This window comes from Xiphias gladius, chromosome 18, assembly GCF_016859285.1.
Source record: "Xiphias gladius isolate SHS-SW01 ecotype Sanya breed wild chromosome 18, ASM1685928v1, whole genome shotgun sequence".
NCBI classification, from domain to species: Eukaryota; Metazoa; Chordata; class Actinopteri; order Istiophoriformes; family Xiphiidae; genus Xiphias; species Xiphias gladius.
The window spans coordinates 8989415-9011108 of record NC_053417.1 but is presented as its reverse complement, the minus strand read 5'-3'; the positions used below and the strand labels follow the sequence as shown (position 1 = coordinate 9011108).

Here is a 21694-nt window from a genome sequence, read left to right as displayed (position 1 = left end):
CCTCAACTTATTACTGGAGCAATAATAAGTTGTGATCCTTGGATAAGATCCCTGTGAATTTCTTATTTAGGTCTCAGGCAGAAATATTTTATATCCCTTGTTGTTTTATGCTCTTTTACGTTTAACTGTCCCCTCAGGGATCAGCAGATTTTAATTAATTATATCAAGCGTAACTTCTCAAAGGAAATGTTTTCTCCCTTGGCACCGCTGTGGCTGTGTTCTTAGCAGTGAACTCATTAAATCGCTGGTTTGATCTTTGCTCACAACATTTGTTGCATGTCATTCTCACTTTCACCCTTGCTTGTCTTGTGAATTGCTATTGTATGCAATATAATAAAAACTTTAATGCCAATATAATAATAAGAAAATCTTACTATAAAATGAAATACTATAGTTCCTTAATCAGTAGATTGGCGTTTTAATTTTACAAAAGCAGAATCTTCTCAGAGACAGACATATTCTTGGGGCGGAAATAATCTGATTGGATAATTCAGACCTTATAGACTGCAGTTCATCAATTGAGGTTTTTTATCTAGGAACTCTTCGTGTACGATAAGGCTGCAGGGTTCAGCGTACTGCTAATATTCCATTATGTTTTATTGTACATGTATATGTTTTGCCTCATTAATCTACACTCAGTACCCCATAATGACAAAGGGAAAACAGAGCTTTAGAATTTTTTGCTAATTTATTGTAGTAGTACCACAGCCGGTCGCCATCAAACCTGACAGAGCCTGAAAGGATCTCCAGGAAAAGGATAGCAGAAAATCGCAAATCCAGGTGTGCAAAGCTTGTCGCGTCATACCCAAGAAGACTCGAAGCTGTAATCACTGCCATAGGTTCTAAAACTAAGTACTGAGTAAAGGGTCTGAATACTTGTTTCTTTGTTTTACATTTTTCTAGTTCTTGTTGTAAGATGAGACAATTTTGGAACAATGCATAAAGATAAAATAATAAAATGAAATTCTACCATTCCTTCCTCCATTTAGCATCCTCCAGGTCTGGCAGCAGCTCTGCTCGGGCTCAGGGGCCCGCTGGCGGGCCTACAGGATCAGGGCGGCAGGGCGGTCCAGGTTCCCAGACAGATGGGGGTCCAGGACAGAGGGCCCAGCTCCAACAACAAGCCCAGACATCGGCGGCCAGGCCAGGGCAGCCGGGTGCCGTAGCGACCACTGGCCCTCAGCAGCAGACCCCAACCCAGGGTCAAGGCATGAGCATGGGGCAAGGCCAAGCCAAGCCAGGGCAGATGGGACCAGCAGGTGGACCCATGGGGCAGGCCAGGCAGACAGGTCCGGCAGGAACCACACCGGTTACCATGGTGGGTACAGATAGGGAAGACGGGTTTTTAGAAAGAAATAGAAAATTAGGATGTTGACAGTATTTTCAGCTTTTTTTTTTTTTTCCTTGTGATAAAAGGACTGTATGATAATGACACAAAGGAGGAGGTTATTTCATAAATTTGAACAAAAATAAAAACACATATCTATCAGCACCGTTAAAGTGCAGTCCAGTGGCATATCTGAAAATATATTCAGATCAGATCTACAATAGATTATTTTTCACATCATTGCCTAGTCTTGTGATTGATGTGAAACAAGAGGAGTGTGGTATATACCTCCTCTATTAGTGATGTTGTCTCGAAGATCTAATGTGCCACAGATAATGCTGTTGTACTGTATTTCTTTCACACACCCGTTGCTCTCTATGGATGCCAAGAGGGTCCTTTTAATTTTGTTTTTTGTGGAGAAAACATTACTTTCAGGCTTGTTTTCTTTGTTTCTTGAGGTCACAAAAGAAGTATTTCATGATCATGACAAAACTGTCTTTCCATACTTTATGATCTTGATGTGAAAAACCTAGTTTTCAGCCAGTCTCCACCCTCAGCACTCACTTTCCCTCATCCTCCTGTGTTCCTCCATGATCCTGGATATAAGAGTTGGTCCATCTCCTCCCAGTGTAATTGGTTTATTTAAATTGTGCTGTGCCCCTGCTGGCAAGCCTTATCTAACACTGTGATTAACAAAGAGGCAGCTGATAACTCAGTGTAGCTGATTCACCGTCTGCTAGACACTCAAAATTGGCACTCAAAATGTCTCCCTGCAAAAATATGTTCGACCTTGCATTTACTCCATACTCATGAATCCATTTAAATCTATTTGCTATTGAAGCCTAAAAATCTCGTTATGGCATTTAACATGGAAATTCATATAGTTAAATGATTCTCTTCCTGAATTCATTCTGTCTCTAGTAAATATATGCCTATTATGAATATCCCAAAATTATTCATAACGTGCTTTCACTGCTGAAAGGCATTCATGATTTCCATATTGCTGCATTGTTGTACTATCAGTGGGAAAGCAAATTGGAATAATTCTTATAGTCTGATATCAAATTATGCAGGAATTGGTCTTGGAAATTATTCTGAAAGCTCTGCTGTGGAACAGCTCTGACAGGAAGCCATAAACAGTAAATAGAATTTGTCATATGATTATTATTCATTCTGCAAACTCATTCACTTACACTCTTATGTTAGGTCCATTGTGTAATTAAAAGCATTGATTAAGTGGCTGTAAATAATGAAATGCTGTGTGCTGTATTGTGCATCATAATGTATCACCTCTGTTTTGCTGCAGCTAGAGTCAGTGGGGAGACAGAATATCATGTGATTATTTGGCATCATTCCAGCATCTCTCAACTCCAGTTTATGTAGGACAGGAGTGACACGAAGCGCTTTACAGAAAACAGAAGAAACAAAGAAACAACATAAAAATGAGACAAACGGGGCATATTTCCTGTGTTCAGATTTTATTAACTGTTATACTGATGGGTATCAGAAGAGGTCTGGTCTGCATCTTTCCCGAAGCCATTCCCCGTTAGTGCAGCAGCAGCAGCCACTGTAGTTTAGTGCTTAGATGATGAGGGCAGCGCTGGAGAAAAACACAGCAACACAAGAACTTTCAGACAGCTCACAACGACTCAGCAGATAGCAAAACTTCCAAACCAGTCCACTCAGAGAAAGCGATGAGGTAAGGCAAGGACGTGGGAAAATGTGGGACATGTACAGTGGCAACAGTTGTAAATGTTTACTGGGTAGTAATACAGGAAAACCAAATCAGTTACAGTTTATTCATATAACACCTTTCCTTCCAGTTGGTACAGTTTAAAGAGCTTAAGTGCAAATTTAACTGACAGCGACAGCAGATTTCAGTACAAAAACTAATGAATAATGCAAGCATTTGTGCATGAAAGTTCATTCTTGATCTTGGGAATAGCATTTAAAGTAAGCTCGACTCAGGGTCCACCCAGCAGCTTTTTTTCCTGAGCTTTTAACTGCATCTGATGGTCTCCATCAGAGGATAGAGTTTGTTGAGTTGCTGGCCAGTTGGCTAGTGCAAGGTTTAAATTGAAAGTCTCCGATAAAAAAAGTTAATTCCCATATTCACATCTACACTACCGAGATAAGGGAATAAAAGTAAAGTAAAAGATGTTAAGAGAATGGACCTTTCTTTTCCAGCGTGGTTGAAAATTGTCTTAAGCCAAAGACAAAATTCTGCCAACAAAGGAATAATTAAGGACAATAGAAAATCAGCAAATGCAGGGCTGAAATGTTGGCTTATATGTTTTGAGCTTACATTTAAATATACTGTGTCTCAAATGTTTTTGTATGATTAGTGATAGTTCACGTATTGAATGAGTAGTGCACTTGTCTAATGGCCCATTTCAACTAACTGGATGAGGGCCGTCGAGACAGTCTGACTGCAGAGGTGAAATATTTGGCCCCTGATCTGAGATGTTTCCCACAAGTTTAAACGATACTGTGGCGAAGAAACAACGCAAATCTGATCAACCATGGTTCTTAAATTGTAAAATTCAGATTGGACCTCCAGCAGCTGCTGTTTGTGGAAGGAGAGGAGGATGACTGATCTCTCTTCAGCATGAATCCTTAGATTGACAGTTGACTGTGTTGACGCTGCTGACACTCATCATTCAGTCAGTCAACATTCATACCATTCAGTAAGCTGTCACAACGCAACACAAAAGGCGAGCGGCTTTCTCGGTTATCTTCTCTCTGTCTCTCCATCTCTCATCTCTGTTTTCTTTCTCTCTTTATCTCTCACTGTCTAACTCTCATGAACCCATAGCCCTCTCATTCCCATCCTTCACCAGCTTTGTGAATATATGAGCACCAGTCCTCCTCCACTGTCTTCAATCACCAATGTTTTACTGTGAAAAGAGGGTAAATACTGACATGTTTGTGTTTCCAAATGATGAGCTTTACACGACTTTTTACGCTCCCGCTGTTTCCTTCTCATACTCTCTCTCTCTCCCTCTTTTTCTGCAGGCAAAAATCGACACGCCTCCGGCAACAGCTATTGGGGCAAAGGCAGCGCCTGTCATGGCTTCAAAAGCCGCCCAGCCCCCACTCACAGGCATAGGTACAGTTTACTCATCACACACCCACACACACATAACATGGACTCCCAGCACTCCCACGTCTTGCCAGCTGCAGCCCACTGTGTCTGTGTTATGTAACCGATGTGTGCTGTCTCATCTAATCTGGGATTAATCTGCAGATAATCCCACAGAGGAAAACACACAGGCGGGGTTTCACTTCATGGCACCTGATCAGCCTGAGAGGGCCAAGTCACTACGTAGTGAGTTGGACAGTTAGTTAATTTGGAATTTAGTAATTTAGTTAATTTGTTGAGTAGGTAGGCAGTCGGCTTGTATGTAAGTAGGTGGTAAAGCGCAAAGGTTCTTATTTATTTCACTGGTTCCTACCACTGAAATATGAAGATTTGTCCGATTCTTCCTTGATAGTAAACGGAACCCCTTTCAGTGTTGGAGCATTTGTAGGGCAAAACAAATGCTGAATATATTTTAATATATGTCTGACATATCTGAACATGTCAGATTAGGAATTTGATTATTCTGACATTTTATCAACTGAAATTAATTGATCAATTGAGAAAGGAATTGTTAGATTATTGTTAGATCATAATAAAAAACAATCATTAGTTGCAGTCCTACATCTTTCCATGGCCTAAAACAAAGTGTTTTTCAGTTGCTTAGCTGTGCTGTGGTTGCCAGTTATTGGGTGTGTTATTGGAGTTTCAGCTGGATGGGCCCCAAAAAAACGTGCGTTTTGTCGCAAGCTAAATGAAATACCTAATGAATGTTTCTGCACCGAAACTTAGCTATCCAATAATAAGCCATAAGTGCTGACACTAGTTTAGATTTTTTTAAGAATAATTTTAAAAACATTCTAAAAAGCATTTAATGGGGTTTTGCAGAGTTGTCCAATATCATTTTTCTTTCTGGCAAGTGGGTTGCACAGTGACGAACATCAAAAGGTAAGCAGTCTTTTAGGTAACTCAGTCAGTCCGTCGTGCAGTCAGCTGTTTAGGGTAGGTTTGCTTGTTGTAGGTAGTCGGTCTGCCACTGAGGACTTTTAGTTAGTAAGTTAGTTATTTGGACAGCAGAAGGAGAGGAGCCCGTAAGACCCGTATGACTGGAGGGTTACAACAGCACATCTGTGCAGACAATCTGGCAACTAAACACAGGAAGCCTACGTTGATCTAAACAGAGGAGACCTAGCGAGTAAATAGGGAAACATTTTTTCTACTGCCCATGCTGTTTCATTTACAAGTAGGTTTTGGAACCTGCATTGAAAACGCACAACAGCCATGATCATCAGAGAATCATAGAAAAATTCTATCATTGTAGAAAAAGAAAAAATATGTACACTGTCATATGCCACTGAATTAAAGCTGCACAGATACTGACTCCTCATCTCCTCTCGCCCCTCCGTCTTCCTCTCTGCTTTCCTGTCCAGGCTCCAAGGCAGCTCCTCGGCCAGGAGGCATCGGCAGTGCAGCAGCAGGTCAGCCTGGCATGGAGGGAGACAGCATGTTGTCCAAGATCCTGCCTGGAGGAGCCGCTGAGCAGGCCGGCAAACTGGGAGAAGGTACAACATACAAATCACATACAGCACAGCACACAAGTTATCTGGGCATCAGTCTTGTTGAAAAGTAGCAACTATTTCTATTATGAATCACCATGTTACTAGTGTAATAATTGCTGGAGAGAAAGGTTATTCTCTAACTAGATATGTACCTTACTTCATTACTTGACCTAAATAATGACCCATTGATAGATTACTGAACGGGACTACCGGGCACAGTTCTAGGGGGCCCAAGGGCTCACGGGACCCTGTGGACCGCTGTTTGACGTTACTGTCAGCATTTCTCATTGGAAAGTCAATCAAACAACTACAAAGAGAAACAAAGCGTAAAACAACAAAATAATTACGAAGGACTATAAAGAGACACAAAACGATTACCCATGGAATAACATGAACATTACAGTGTCACTGTATTACAAGTTAATCTCTGTATTAAAACATACACATCAACCAAACTGGAAAAAAAATGAAATGCCTTCATCCTACAGTGTCTTGCATGTACTTCCCTGTCAAAATTCAACAACCTGATCATTGGGAATGCAAACAAATGACTTTGATTTTCTTGTCCACTTTCCCCCAGCTATCTCCGGTTTTGGCAAGAAGTTCACCTCTTTCTTCTGAGGTGCTAAGATTAAGGTATGGATTCTCTTTTGTCCCTTTTTCCTGTGTATCTCATAAAGTCATGTGCAAAGTCGGACCTGCGGGATACAGATCAGTCGTAAAAGAAGCAGCACTTGAAAACAGAATAGGGAACTGGGGGGTGATTTATTTAACAGAAAAGTTTGTAGCAGAGGTTCTTACATTCAAACCTGCTTTCCTCAAGCAGTTTGAAAGGAGCAGTTTGCAAGTCATCTCATTTTAATTTATCTTCTTGTTTTTACCAGACTTGAAGGTTGTGTTTGTTATTTACGGACTCCACGCAGGTCTTTTATGTAGAGTGCATTGATCTCATGAATAAAAGTCATAATAGAGTTTAAAAAATGGAGCCAAGAGCATGACTGTACATCTGAAAAGGCACAAAGACAAAGACCACGTTTCTGCTTCTCAGAAGATACAGTCATCAGACAGCAGCCGTATTTTTGGTAAATGATTCATGTACAAATAGAAACTGGAAATATTTGTTCTTTAGTTTAGTGAACAAGTGCATCTCAGACATTAGGTATAAAAATACATGTCTGAGATGCTGCCACTTCAAAGTCTACAGGTATGTTAAAAGATAGCTACAGCAAGTTGTGTGTCAACTCTTGTCTGGAGCAGAGAGTGGGCCACTAAGTTGTTTACTCAGAACAGGCAGTGTGTCCCTAAAGCAGTGTGTCTATGTCTGCTTGTTTGTGTGTTTTATTCGCTGTCTCCGTTTCGTTTTGTTTCTCCGGCTGCTTTAGATGTGCAGGATAAAAATTTAACGCTGACAATAACAACGTATTCCTACAATGACACACAGTCTGCCTCAAACAGAATGTGTTGTCACATAGCAAGTTACCACAGCTCAAAACACGTTACAGTGGTGTAGGGGCGTCAAGTTGAGGGTACATAAAGAATAATGTACACACGCCCAGAGCTGTGGACTTGAGACTGTTAACTGCTTTGAGATTTGATTTACTTGAGACTGAACTTCGTAAAGACTTGCAACTTGAAAGCAAAATCATTCAAGTCTTAATTTTTGATGTTCTGAAGTTCCAAAACAATGAACCATACCTATAGTATACAGCCATGCTATCAGCTGTGTGGCTGTCCTTAGGCACAGCAGCAGGGCTTTGACCTAAATGCTGTTTAGTGTTTTAGCGTGCTAACATTTGCGAAATAGCGCTAAACACAAACTACAGCTAAGGCTGATGGGAATGTGATTAGTTTTGCAGTCATACATCAAAGTATTGACTAATGATGGAGCTAGAGGAAGAATGAAGGGATCACCAACGTGATCACAATTCATCCTGAAGGCAATGAAGCCAAATTTGATTACAATCCATCCATGAGCTGGTGAGGTATTTCACTAAAAACCACAAAGATCATTCTGATGTGTAGGGAAAGTCAAGGGATAACCATTTAGGATTCATTCTCTATGAATGTCTTGAAAAAATTTCATGGCGATGCATCCAATAATTTGTCAAGTTATCTCGCTGAAAGCCAACCTGCTGGTGGGGACTGAGGAAAAGTCAAGGGTTTACCACAGATGTCAGAATTCATCCTCCTGGGACCTTGAATGTTTTCATGGTAATCCATCAAAAGGTTGTGGAGATATTTCGGTCAGGACCAGAGTGGTGGACCAGGCAACAGAGAGACATTGCCATCCCTGGAGCTACGCCACTAGCATAGCTAAAAATAAACATGACAGCGACCGACAGGCTTTGCATAGCCACACACCTTAAATATTTCCTTACTGGGCCTGTGCACTGAAAGAACTCGGCCTCAGATATGTAAAAATATGAATTAACACAGCTTTGAAAATGTTCAAGTGTCATGTTATTTTAATGGACTAAGTACTAATGCACTCATTCAGAAGTGTTAAATGTGTCTTACGATCCTGTCCTGTTCTACTTTACTGTAAATGAATGTACTGGAGTCTGTAGTGCTGTTGCTAGACATGCTGCTCTGACATGCTGTCTTCTCTGATATGAAAAAAATATATATATTAACTGACTCTATGTATCCATGCATTTGCAGGACTATGTAAATGTCACCTGATGAAGTCATGAGGCCTTGTACCAGAAAAACCTGTGATGTTCCCCCTTCTTTTGTTTTACTAAAAAAGAGAGAGGAGGGAGAATGGGGGGAGGGGGACTGAGAGGAGAGCTGAGCATACTGGTGAGTTTTTGAATTGTTAACCTGCAAACTGTCAGTCTTAGTAGGTAACTTCATCTACTACTTCAGTTTCATTCCAGGAACTGTGGATGACCGACAGTCTCTGGGATTTCATCCAGCAGCCATTTTCACTAATTAACTTAACATCAATGGAAACTTTTGATTCTTTGCCTCCATTAGCAACTACTTTAATAGCATGTTCACCTCATATGGGAGTTGGTGTTGTGAGGGTTAAAAATGGCGCAATGGGCATTGACAATAGAATACCATATCCATTAAATTTGGGTCGAATTACGTTTAACGACGGAATTTAGCTGACATGAAGCATCCATGTTTGTTAAGTCTTCAGGAATTACTGTATCACTAAGCCTCAAGTCAGATGTACCAGCGCTTTCAGAAAAATCCATTTTTCCACTTTCTCAGTTGTAATTACAACCTGGATCTTGACATGAACGCTAATAACTAATCAGAAAGTGGTCATTTCCACAACTCTGATATAGGGCTTGGCGGTGTGTCCTAAAATGTATATCACAGTATAATCTGAAGCTCGGACGTTAACGGGAATTTATCGCAGTATATCCGTTTTTCTTAAAATTTCAATAGAAATGCTTCTGAAGGGGTAAAGCACTGCTATGGCGACTGCATGCAACCGGCTTTTTCCTTCCCACCGCTGCCCGACGAGTCACTTGACGTGTGCGAAGAGGATCCTTTTTGCAGTGCTCTGTGATTAAAAACATATCCGATAGGCACGTTGCGACACAGCGGAGTCTATGTCTGGTGCAATTTGTCCAACAATGTATCAGAAGGCGGATGTTTCCATTAAAAAAAAAAAACTGTTTTATAAAATGCTGCTGCTTCCTTTTTGCAGCCAACAAGGACTGGGATCCTCCAGATACTTCATGTCTCAGGCCTGAGCACACACTGACAGAGAGAAAATGCTGCTCTCTGACAGGCCGGACAGTAAGTTACCTTTAAATCTGCCTAATTGATCCCATTGAGATCTCTTTCACCTGTAGAAAACTACACTGTAAAGCTTTACCATCCAGAATCTATTTTAAAAATCTGGTTTGTGGATTTTGTTCATCTGTCATGATGATTGTGATTTTATTCGACGTGTATTGCTACACGTCTAGTGTCCATTTTGACAGTTTTTGATACCATCACTAGGAGGCAACAATGTAAGATATCTGCAAACTCATCACATACAAGCTTTAGAAAAATTAAACTTTTATATACTTTCTAATGCTAAAGGAAGCAACAATAGAAAGTTAGCTAGATAATCCATGTGAATTTATTAAATTATCCAAGGCTGATAATGTAGGCCTAAAATATTGACTATTGGTGACTTCAAATAATCTATTGTTTGGGTGAATAAGTTATTCAAACAGAATTTGGAGCATCATGGCTCTCCACTGAAACCCACAGTCCTATCTGTCATCCAGATCATGTGATATTTAGCAGCAGCTGGACTTGCAGGAGGACTCGGCACAACTGATTATATTGTATTGCTTTTAAATGAAGAATTTAACTCTAAAAACATAAAAAATAAAATCACTGTTTTCATAGCTTTGTAGATCACAGAAGAAGATCTACCACATGATGAATCACCAACAAATCAAAAAAATATATACATAAAAGAGAACAACATTAATCTTACCCTTAAGAAAAAAATCTTATACTCTAAGCACAAGAGCGCAATTTTAATTTATTCATCACTGCGGGACATTCGTACATCTGTAATTCTCCATCTTCATATCCATTTTTGTCATGAGGAGACAAGCTGCCCGTGCTTGTGTTTTTGCAGCTGTTGCATTGTGTCATGTTCCTGATCACTGGCATCTGGGTTGTGTGAGTTTAAAAGCCTGCAGTCAGCTCGGCCAGTGATTTATAATCCACTGCCTGATTTTGACTTATTGGAGTAAATTGAAAATGAAACACCGAACTCCAAATCGGATCAGAATCAGGCTTGTAGCTCATTTTGTCCCTTGATGAAACAAAGAAACAAAATAAAACGCTGCTCAGAAATGAATCTAAACTGGCATCGGTGTTTGTTGTTAATCACTATTCAGTTTGAGAATTTGGGTCCAACAAACTTCAGAGCAACTGATTGGTTTCCTTTTTTCTGACTGTGAAGGCACTGCACACTGATGATATTTTCCTATCTTCACTTTGATAACAACATCACAGAAGTCAGAGAATTATTTCTGAGATGTGACTAATACCTAAAGACCTGAATACTTAAATATAAACCAGTGAGAGGAATAATACAAAACTGAAAATACAGGAGCAGGAGAAGTGTGTTTGTGTGAACCTATTAATGAAAATTCTTCCTCAATAGTTTTGTGTCGTGACAACTGTGCATACATGCAGAAGTAAGCATTTAGAGGTTCAAACCGTCACATCTTTATCTTTAGTATATCACTGAAAACTAGTTGTGAAATGCTGGTGTGATTACACTTAATTATTCAAGTCAACGGGTCCCACTCACCAGAAAGTGGAAAAACTTTGCTTGTGACTTATCACAATTAGTGCTGCTCGTAGCAGTGGCGTGTCGTCAGGACACAAGCAGTGCTTGACCAGTTAAAGCTCAAAATAGACATCAATTAGCACAATACCGAAGCGGAAGTGAGATCTGTCCTTGCATCTCAGAACAGCGCTCTGTCCAATACAAGGTCTGATATTGCCTGTTTGCATTCATCTTGTAGTTTACTACCCTCTTGTGGCCGCAGTAGGCTAATGTCCCTGGAAGCTAGGGTTGACTACCAGCCGTTGCGTCTATCACTTCTGTCATTTTCTTGGGCGTTGCTGTCTCCTGTTGACAATGGCTGCGCATGCGCGTTGAGGATAATCCTGGGATCTTTGACGGGTGACCATCTATAGCTAGACACAGACAACTGTGCTTGTCAAGCTGCCCTTGACTCAGCTTCCCCTGTCCTGAGATCAGTTGTGATATTGCACACATTATTACACACATGTAGATGTGTGTGGAAAGTGTACTTGTGCATTAGGAAATTACTTCAAATAGTCTTTTCTTCTTCAGTGTTAGAGGTGTCAAGCAAAGGAGCAAATTACACTTTGATTTATCATCTCAAATCAGCATAAATTGTCTTACTAATCACCTCGGTCAACATGTGTGAAAACGAGGAGTTGTGTGTGATGGAGTGTGTATCGTGAAGCAGCTTTTAATAACTAATTTTGCAAGGAAAGCTTTCACTCACATAGTTATTCAATTTACATATTTAAAATTAACCATGTAACATGACATCCAAGAGTTTTTTAAAGGAAGTGGATAAAATGTGTTGACATTGAATATTGTGCAGATACATTCAACATAAACCTGCATTAGCTAATAAAAACATTTTTGCCATTGCAAATTAGCTAAATATGATTGTAATTTTTAGGAGACAGGATTAAACAGTGATGTCGACTCATTTCATGGCATGTTTCTCTAAAAAAAGGGTGTAGATGTGTGGTATGTGAGCTGGGCCAGTAAAAATAAAAATAATTACATCCCCCCCCCCCCCGTTTGAAGTACAGTCTTTTGGCTTGGTGCAGTGAGTTTTGAAGCTTTCGATTCACCATGGGGGATGAGCAGGCATTGCGGTTGTATTTCAGAGTGTGCACAGTGTTGCATATGTGCCATAAGAGTTAATGTGCTGAGCCTGAACTGTGTGTGTTTTGTGTGTTGTGCAGCCATGCGCAGATTAACTGCCTCATGTGGCTGCTGAAGAGAAAACTCTCTCTCTCCTTCCACACTCTACTCCTGTTGTCAAACATATCTGATTTTTTCTCTTCTTTTGCTCTCGCTTTCTCACTTTCTTGCTGTCTTTCCTCACACTCCTCCTCCCTGCATGTCCTGTCTACTTTCCTTCTATAACTGTAACAATCTCCCCTTTTTCACTCTGTCTCTGCCATTTCTACTTTCATTACCCTACTACAAATGTCTTGCTCTCTCAACTTCATCCAGTCTCTTTCATGCTGGCCCTGCCTCTCATTACTCTCTAGTCCTTGCAGGTTTTTTTGTACACAATTTGGCCACAAGTATTTGGACACACCAAACACGATTATTAATATATGTTGTTAGAAAAGCCTTTGGGAGCCTTTCCACAAGATTTTGGAACCTGGCTGCAGGTTCTTCTCTGGGATTTGCTGCCATTCAGCCACAGCATCAGTAAGGTCAGCAGTTGGCTGATGTTGGCCTGGCTCGCAGTCAGCCTTCCAGTTTAGCGCAAAGGTTGTGGATGCGGTTGAGGTCAGGTGTTTGTGTGTGTGTGTACCAGCCCTTTTTGGGGGCCTGTGTTCATCTGGGTCAGGCACAATGGGGGAAAGAAAACCAGAAAGCATTGATTCTAAAAAGATGCATATATCCATTTGGGAAACATGTAGACTCCAAAAGCTTCAAAGGTCTGTTACCTTATTTGGCAAAGAATGACTAAACAGTGTGTTTGAGGTTAATTTTTTTATCTTGTATGATCATTTACAGATATTCCTTACTCACATCTCCTAGGCAACAGTTCATCATAAAAAAAGGACAAAATAGGTAATTTATGTGTGTTTACCAACAGGTTTTACTGTTTACGTAAGGTTAGTCTCACTACTTCTTACATTGGCAACGAACACTGAACCTTAATGGCCAAAGCAGAATATTTGCATTTAAATGTAATTTGCATGGGAACTGAAGTGCTCTTTCATTCTGTTTGCCCTGTTAGCCTGAAGCAGGGAGGAGGTTTGTGGCCAAAAGCAAGAATGAAAAAGATGTTGTGCAGGTTGCAGAGGTACACTAATTCATGGATGAAAAAATACCAAAGCAAAGAAGATTGAACATGATTAGTTGGCCTCTACCTTTGAGCTGTGAAGCAAATTTGAAGTGCCAGATCACACGAGAGGCTTGACTCCTGTGTTATTTAACATGCGTCCTTCCCATTATGTTGACAGGTGCTGTGTCAGCAAAGGCTGACATGGTGGGTATGTTACAAATATCTCTGACCTCGTTCTCCTGCTGCCTAGTTCCAGCTGGTTCATGCTAGAAATACACCCTAAAAAACATGAACAATATTTTTTTTAAACCAAAAAAAAAACATTTTGCTAAAGTACTGTTCATTTTTGGATCAATTTTGTTAATTGCTGCCAGAGGATTTTCAGAGTTTTCTTCTCAGGAAAAGCTCTTTTCACTCTCACTTCTGTTTCCACAGTCAGTATTATTCTTTGTGCTTAGCTGTAGGAAGATCTGAGGGTAGAATTTTCCTTTCAATAAATAAATGAAATACATGATCCAGATGCTGACGCACAAAGAAATGCTTGATGGAGGACAGATACCAGCATGCTGGGAGTCTTTATGCTATTTTCTGATGACAAGATGGTTGTCTTTGTACAGCAATAACCATTCAATGCGCTTATATGCTGTGAATTCAATGGTGAAAAAAAATATTAAAACAATTCAGTCATGTAACTCCTTTGAAACAAATATTGCAAAAAAAAAAAAAAAATTTAAAAAATGATTATATCAGATACAAGGTATTATCATCTCCATTATTAACATGGGATATGCATGGTTCTCTTTTGCCAATACTTGACTTAAATGTGTTCCACCTTTATTGCAGAGGTCCAAAACCTTTGACTTACTAATGGAAAATATCTCATGAACTGGATGATTGAGAGCCTTCATATATACTGTAGATCAGCAGTGAATTTCTAAGGCTTATCCGCCATCTAGGGGCCAGTTTTATTTTAACATAATTACTGCAACATATAGCAATCGCCTTCATGTGAGTAGATGTGTGTTTTTTTCAATCAAAAAAGAGGTATAACCTACAGGTGACTTTAGAACATCCTTCCATGCTAGAAGGAGAACAATTAGATAACTGAATAAACTTTTCATGCAAGGCCTCATTTGTTGATGCTGCAATCTACAGAGACCAAAATGAACGAATAAAAAATACAGAGATCATATTAAATGGGTTGTGTTCAATATTTTTGACTGAATTATCTTTTTTGTTTTCTCACAGATCGTTCCAAGCCAACATCCATCTTCACAAGGACTATCCTTGTTCATCCAGCACCCCCAGCCAAAGACTCACCAGCCTGTAGCAGTTAGACACATCTCAGCCACTTCACCATAAAAGAGCAACTGATGGCTAAAAATGGCTGCAAAAGAAGTGGGTTTTTTATTTTTGCTGCTCTTTCTCCATGCAAGTAGAGGGATCTATACGTACATCACCTACACTGATGTTGAAGACAAGTAGAACCAATGGAGTCCGTGTACCAACTTAGATTTCCGAGTGGATTTAACACTGCAACTTCAGTGAAGGGACATAGATTGGTGATGCTTTTCTATTCCCATATGCTGACGATTCCACCATTTATTTGAGAGCTGCTTTTTCCCGCTATCAATTTACAGGAATGGTGGCATGCTAGCATCCTTGGTTTCACAGTCCTGTGCTCAAACTAGGAATAACAGCAATGAAACAGTCTCTCTCCTCTTTTCTAACTCTTCTAATAGTTAAAAAAAAAATAATTAAAACTGTGGGGAAAATGGAAATTGACTCACTGAAGTCCTGCAGGTTTTTCTGGTACTAAAGACCTCTTGTTACATCACCTATCGAGAAGGAAACTGAGTAATGGAAATGTCACATTGAAAGAATAAGACAATGATAACGATTCAGCTGACGCAGAGATCAAGTGTGTCGGCGTGCATTTCTTTCCACGGTTTGCTCTGTTTCTATCTACATTCCAGATTGGAACTGTTAAAACGTTTTGCTCCCCCTCGTCCTCACACCTCCGCATTTCTTGAATGCTGATTCTTCTTTCTTTCTAATCCCTGCCCAACAATCCTCAACTTGCCATGTCTTTAACGAAGTGTATAGTGGATTTTTAAAAAAAAATGTAGGAATTTGGAATGCATGGAACTTTATATCCAAGACCTTACACTGTTCATCATTACTTAACAGAGGCCATAAAGACACTGGGAAACAAATCTAAGATAGACGACTTAAATAATAACAAAGAAGAGAGATAACCGAAGCAACACACAGGAATATGGCCACAGGAATAAGAGGAGCCTTTTGTTTTGTTTTTTTTGGGGGTTTTTTTCTCCTTTTTTTTTTTTATTTATTTTTTTGTTTGTTTGTTTTTTTAAAGAAAAAACATTCGATTGGTATTCGAACTGAAGCCGTATGTGGTCAGGTTGTTTTTCAGCCATTACAAAGCCATTAAAAGAACATTTACCTGCAGTGCTTGTGGCGATGGGGTTTCTCCAACTTCTCCACAACATCTGGCTCTCAGATATTTCTCATGTTGTTGTAGGTGGTAAATATCAGTCGTTGTGTTCTCTTTATTCTTTCTAATTGAGTTTTGTTATTTGCCTGTTGTTTATGTTGCAGGTTACCAATATCGCCTTAATCATTTTTAAATGTTTTATTTTGAAGTAAAAGGGGCATAGTGTTTATGACATCCTGTAAACACATATTTTCATCACACCGTTTTTTTAATGTAGTAATATCAGCTCGAACACTGGCCACAGTGAGATTATTTTTATTTTTTAAATTAAGTTGGTTTTTGATAAATGTTTGTGATATTATTTTTCATTATTTATGTTTTTTAATGTTTTGTTAGCTTCATCAAGCCCCCTGTCGATTTTCTAACTCTTCATTATTATCAATAATTATAAAAGCAATAGAGTAAGAGTTAAGAAAGTAAAGAGCACAATCTTGTGTCGTTTTAAAAGTTGGTGGAATAGAAACGTGTTGCCTCCGTCTGTCTAACTTACCACTGATGTACCGCTCAAGTCTTACTTAAGCGTACCACAAAACATACACCAATATTGTACTACTGCTGTATTAATACATCAGAGAGCGAGAGCTCACCTATAAACCACTAGTTTGGTACCGCCCAGATCTTCTCCTCCAACCAACAGTGAGACGCTGGTGTCGTCAATCAGCCAGTCAGTGGATCGGAGTGATAAGCTGCTTGTATTAGCAAGCTGGGGCCTAATTTGAAAGCACTGCAGGGCAGCAGAGAGGCACTGAAAAGCAGACCAGTCACACAACACAGCAGAACAGGACTTGACGTCGTCATCTGAACGGTGTTGGGGTTTCGATGTGATTCTTCTGACCCTCCAAGATGGACGTTTGTTGGGAGTCTGCAAAAAGCCCCGCCAAGCTCCTTACACATCACTGTGTATCAGCATGTGTGTTCACTTTGTCAAATGTGCACAGCGCACGTGAAAGCACACTCGATAATGGTGTAAAAAAAAAAAAAGATAAAAAGAATCAGCACTCATGTGACCGAGGAACCAAAAATAACGCACTTGGTTGTGTCACAAAGTCACTCGCCTTTTTTTAACGTTTCATTTTCTATCGTGATGGCGTCCAGACCTGTAACCCAACCCCTGAAAACCTCTCTCTCAGACTGTCAGTTGTCATGGAAACTTCTCAGGTCAGTGTTCTCCCTGCTGTTGCTCCTGCAGTGCATTGTGGGATCTGCGGTTCAGTACTCAAAACGTACTCTGTCGGGCCAAACAATGAGAGGCCTTCAGCAAAACCAACAAACCAACCAACTTCTGCTGTATATTGTCTGTGTGAACGCTCGCTGGGAACCTTCGCATGCCTCCCGGCGCAGAAAACCTCAAAGTCACTTCTATATTGTTCTGTTCCTAATGTTTGTATGTATGTGTTTGGGGGTTCTGTATGCGCGTACTAACGACCATCATCCAGTGTGGAAAAGAAAAGAAAACAAGACAAACAAATTCAGACACAACAAATATGGTGGGCAGAAGAGGCGACCTCTCATCTCCAGTCGTTCTATGCAATCAGTCATATTTGGAAAAACAGAAGCATGTGGAGGAAAAAGGAAGCGAAACACACAAATGGGAAAAAAAGTCACACAAATCATTGTTTATCACATCTGAGTTACGCAAATGTCTAAAGTGCTTTGGCATTCCTCGTAGATCAAAATAAGGATATTCTTTGTATTTGTTTGTGTATAATATAGGTCACCTGTAAATTAGGAAATAAGAGGTTTTTGTATTGTGTGAAGCTGCCATGTTCAGGGTCCCCTCTCCTTTTCAAGTGGGTGTGTCTGCAGCCAAATGGTCTCTCACTAGAGGTGCGTTCATGACAGGTGGGAAATCAGAGCTTTATAGCCTCAGAGCTGAAATAACAAATGAAGACATAACAATGTTGCTGGCACAGTTGCATCACTTCATTTTCAACTGAAATGAAGTAGAAATTCTTCATAATACAATTACTAGAAATTGTTTGCTGGGAGAGAAATCTATAACCTGACAAGAAGTTATCGCAAAATTGTTTTATTCCCCTTGAAAATGATCATCTTTAATAGAAGCCTAGATATAAATAAACACAAAGTCCTACAAAACACGAAATATAATATGCAATAGCCCCGTTTGCTGTTCCAAACACCCATATTTGAGAGGTCTTTTGCAGAAATATTGGTAGGCAGGAGCTTTGACAGATCACAGTTCACATCCAAACAGCTGTCGGCCATCTTGTTTTACTTCAAGCAGGGGTTACAGCATACACAGAAAAGGTTTTCGAAGAATTATATAGAGAAAAATATAGAATATACGAATATAGAATATATATTAAAAACAGATTTCAATATATTCCCAATTTGGCTGGTGTCTGGTCAGGGGTTAAGAAGAAAAGCTCCCTGTGTTTTTTTTTCTCTGTTTTCTGTTTTTTTTTTTTGTTTGTTTGTTTTCAATGACCACGGCCCAAAATGTATGGTAATTAGCTGCTTGAATGTATACCTGTTGTTGTTTTTGCACAGAAAGAAGCAAATATAACTATATACATATTATAGATATAAATATACAATTTATGGATTATATTTGACTAAAGATACTGCTGTATGCTGCTAGTGAAAAACTATTCAAGGCATTCCTAAACTGCATTAACAGGTGTGAGAGTGAGTGTTTGAGTGTTCAAAGGCGCACTGCCACGACACGCTAAGAAACAAGAATTATAAGCTCAATACACTGTGGAAAGTAAAATTTCTGTACGTCATAAAACAAAACACTTTTCTTCAGATTTACCAGCTGTCTTTTTCTGAGTTACCAGTTTGGTTTTTCACTTTATTTAAGCACACTGGAACTGTGTAAAAGAGGTTTAGTATATATTTTTTGTGAAACATTTATCAGATGATTTATCTATGTAAGAATTTATTTTATCATACTGAGAGGGGATAGAAAGCTGGCTGGGATTTAAGAAAGAAGAGAGATTTAGGTTTGAAATCTATAGTCTAATCTATAGAGTGAGTAATTATGTTTATACAGATGTTATCTATCGCTGGATTTATGCACAGCCAAAATATCCAGATTGTTAAAAATCAGAATCTGAAAAATCTTTATCTGGCCAAACACAAAAATATGTGATCATGTTTATTTTAGCTCAGAAACTCAAATTGGTAGATGTTTTAAAAAGTCATGGTCTGGTTCTTGTTGAACAGAAGAATTAACCTCATCTCAGAGTTTTTGGCCTTTTCATTGGCCTCTGTAGAGTCACATTGAGCTGCAGGGACTAAGAGTCTGATTATTCTGGTTCTGTTTGGATCTGGTCGTTCCTAAGGTGATCATCAGGTGCACGTGGCCCGAACAAACATCACTTCACAGATACACTGCCGCCAGATCACTGATTTCACCACGGAAGCTTAAAATTATACATTGTCGAAGTAGAACAAATAATATGGGGAAGAGTTCAAAGTTACCCAAATTAATACCAACTTCCTCTATTGTAAGTCGTATGTTTTGGGGAAGTTTGTAAAAAACATAAAATGTTCAGTAAAATGTTCCTCAATCACTTTTGCCTCAGGAAAGCACATACTAAATGCAGCATTGCAACGGAGATGTTCAAAAGAAAAACAGAAAATAATGGTTGGATTAATGCAGGTGCAATAAATCAAATTTTCAACACTTTATGGCACAGATGTAACCTTCCCATGGCTGCTGTTGAATATAGGGACTCTAATAGTTGAATGACACAGCCAGGAAAACATAAATAACAAGATCTGTGTCAAAACGTGTTAAAAATGTCACATTTTTTGCTCCGTTGTGAATACAGCCACTTCAGATGACTCAAATATGCATAGCAGCAAGGGCTTTTATACTAAAATACTGGTCACCGAAGAAAGCCATCCTGTTACTGCCCTCTAGCCAGTCATGGTCTCTGTCTATACTCCGCATGGTGTCTGTCTATATCCAGAAACGCAATGGACTTCAGGTCAGGCCACAGCAATCACCAGTGGGCAAAATCACCAAACCACAGTCTGCTTTTTCAGAGGTGTTTGAAGCACAAAATTTAGACAATAATAAAAGATCAAAACTTTTAAGAGATGCGTTCCAAATCAAGATATCAACACATCTGCCAAAACAGACACTTGTTTTCATGTGTGAAAAATCAACATTTTGCTGAATATTAGGAGCTGAAATTCACACATATATACTTTCAAATTGCATTTTGGAACAGAACTCTTGTGTTATTAGTTTGCAATAGAACACAAAGGGTCACATTTATAGACATGAAGCCAAGAGAGGTTGCTCCCACCAGATCTCTGTTGAAAAGAAGTAAAATCTCCAAAGGCTTGATTTGTCTTTGAATCCGACATCAACAGTCTCAGCAATAAGGATGCATTCATGCACAGTCAGACAATCCGGTATTTGACCCTTTGTGGCAAATTACAAACTTTTAGCGCCAAGAGTTAAAAACGATTCCTTTGTTGACTTTATTTAAATGCAGCTTAGGATGCTTTTGGGAAACCCGGACTGTGTCTTTGTGTGTGTGTGTGTGTGTGTGTGTGTGTGTGTGTGTGTGTGTGTGTGGGTGGGTGTTCTCAACCAAAAGGTAGCATACAGTGCTTGTACAGTATGTAGTGTAATAACTGTCACCACTGATCTTGCTGTTGGTCGTGCAGACAGTCAGCAGCGTATAGCAGGACCGAAGAAAGATTTTAAAACTAAAAAAAAATATATATACATACATACATACATACATGTGTTTCATAGGTGAAAGGTTGTAAAAAGAGACCAAGAATGCTCAAACAAAGAAACAAACTATGAGAGAAAAGCTACCAAGTCCATCTTTCACTGTAAAACCATCAGGGAGTGTTTCTTCATCTTTCACCTGTAATGAATCATCGAAATATAATTACAAGTGCATGACTTTGACACCCCCCACCCCCACCCACCCCCCAGCCATCCCTTAACCCTCTGAACCTCTATGACCTCCCATCTCACGGGCTGCCATCTTTTTTCCAGTGTAAATACCAGATGAGTACTGACCAGAGTCTGCTCTGTACAAACAACAACAACAACAACATGTAAATGTCATGAAAGACCTGTTCTGTACAACATGTAAATCTCAAACATGCTAACATACCATAACAAACACTCACAAATACACACACGCGTGCACATGGGCATGAGAGAGGCCTTTGCACACCACACGGCGACGCAAGCTGGAACGTATGCAAGCCCGAACCTCCCTGCCCAAACTTGTGCTTTTTGTGTATAAAAAAATCTATAAAAACCTACGTAACAAACAAGAGCAGTTGTTGATTTGAATAATAAATTACAGAAATTGCATTGTGTACGTATGTGGCTGGCTCGTGCGGAGTGTTTAAAACTCATAAAAAAGTTGTATTGGGATATAAAAAAAGAACAAAAACATATTGGTCTATGTAGAGTTTCTATACATGTTGTGTTTGTAAAATGAGATGACGTCAAAAACAAAAAAAAGGGAAAAACATTCTGGCTTCCAAGTAACTTTTGGGGGTGGACATAATTTTATGGGGAGATGGAGTGAGAGAGTGAAAAAAAAAAAATATGAAAAAACCCAAGTGAATGATGAAAATAGGGTGAAAATATAATACAGAAAAAGGTCGAGAGCATAAAAACGACTACAAAATGTTCCATTCACT

The 21694-nt window shown here is 39.4% G+C and overlaps 1 protein-coding gene across 1 annotated transcript in view; it reads left to right on the top strand.

Moving 5' to 3' along the window:
• Positions 1 to 8680, top strand: part of bsna (bassoon presynaptic cytomatrix protein a) — a 154867-nt gene extending 146187 nt beyond the window's left edge. The window contains exons 11-15 of the mRNA XM_040153420.1: positions 990 to 1318; positions 4343 to 4436; positions 5837 to 5968; positions 6546 to 6601; positions 8627 to 8680. Coding sequence (XP_040009354.1) covers positions 990 to 1318; positions 4343 to 4436; positions 5837 to 5968; positions 6546 to 6586 — 596 coding nt within the window. The 3' untranslated portion in view covers positions 6587 to 6601; positions 8627 to 8680. The remainder of the gene's footprint in view (positions 1 to 989; positions 1319 to 4342; positions 4437 to 5836; positions 5969 to 6545; positions 6602 to 8626) is intronic.
• The last annotated feature ends 13014 nt before the right edge of the window (positions 8681 to 21694 follow it).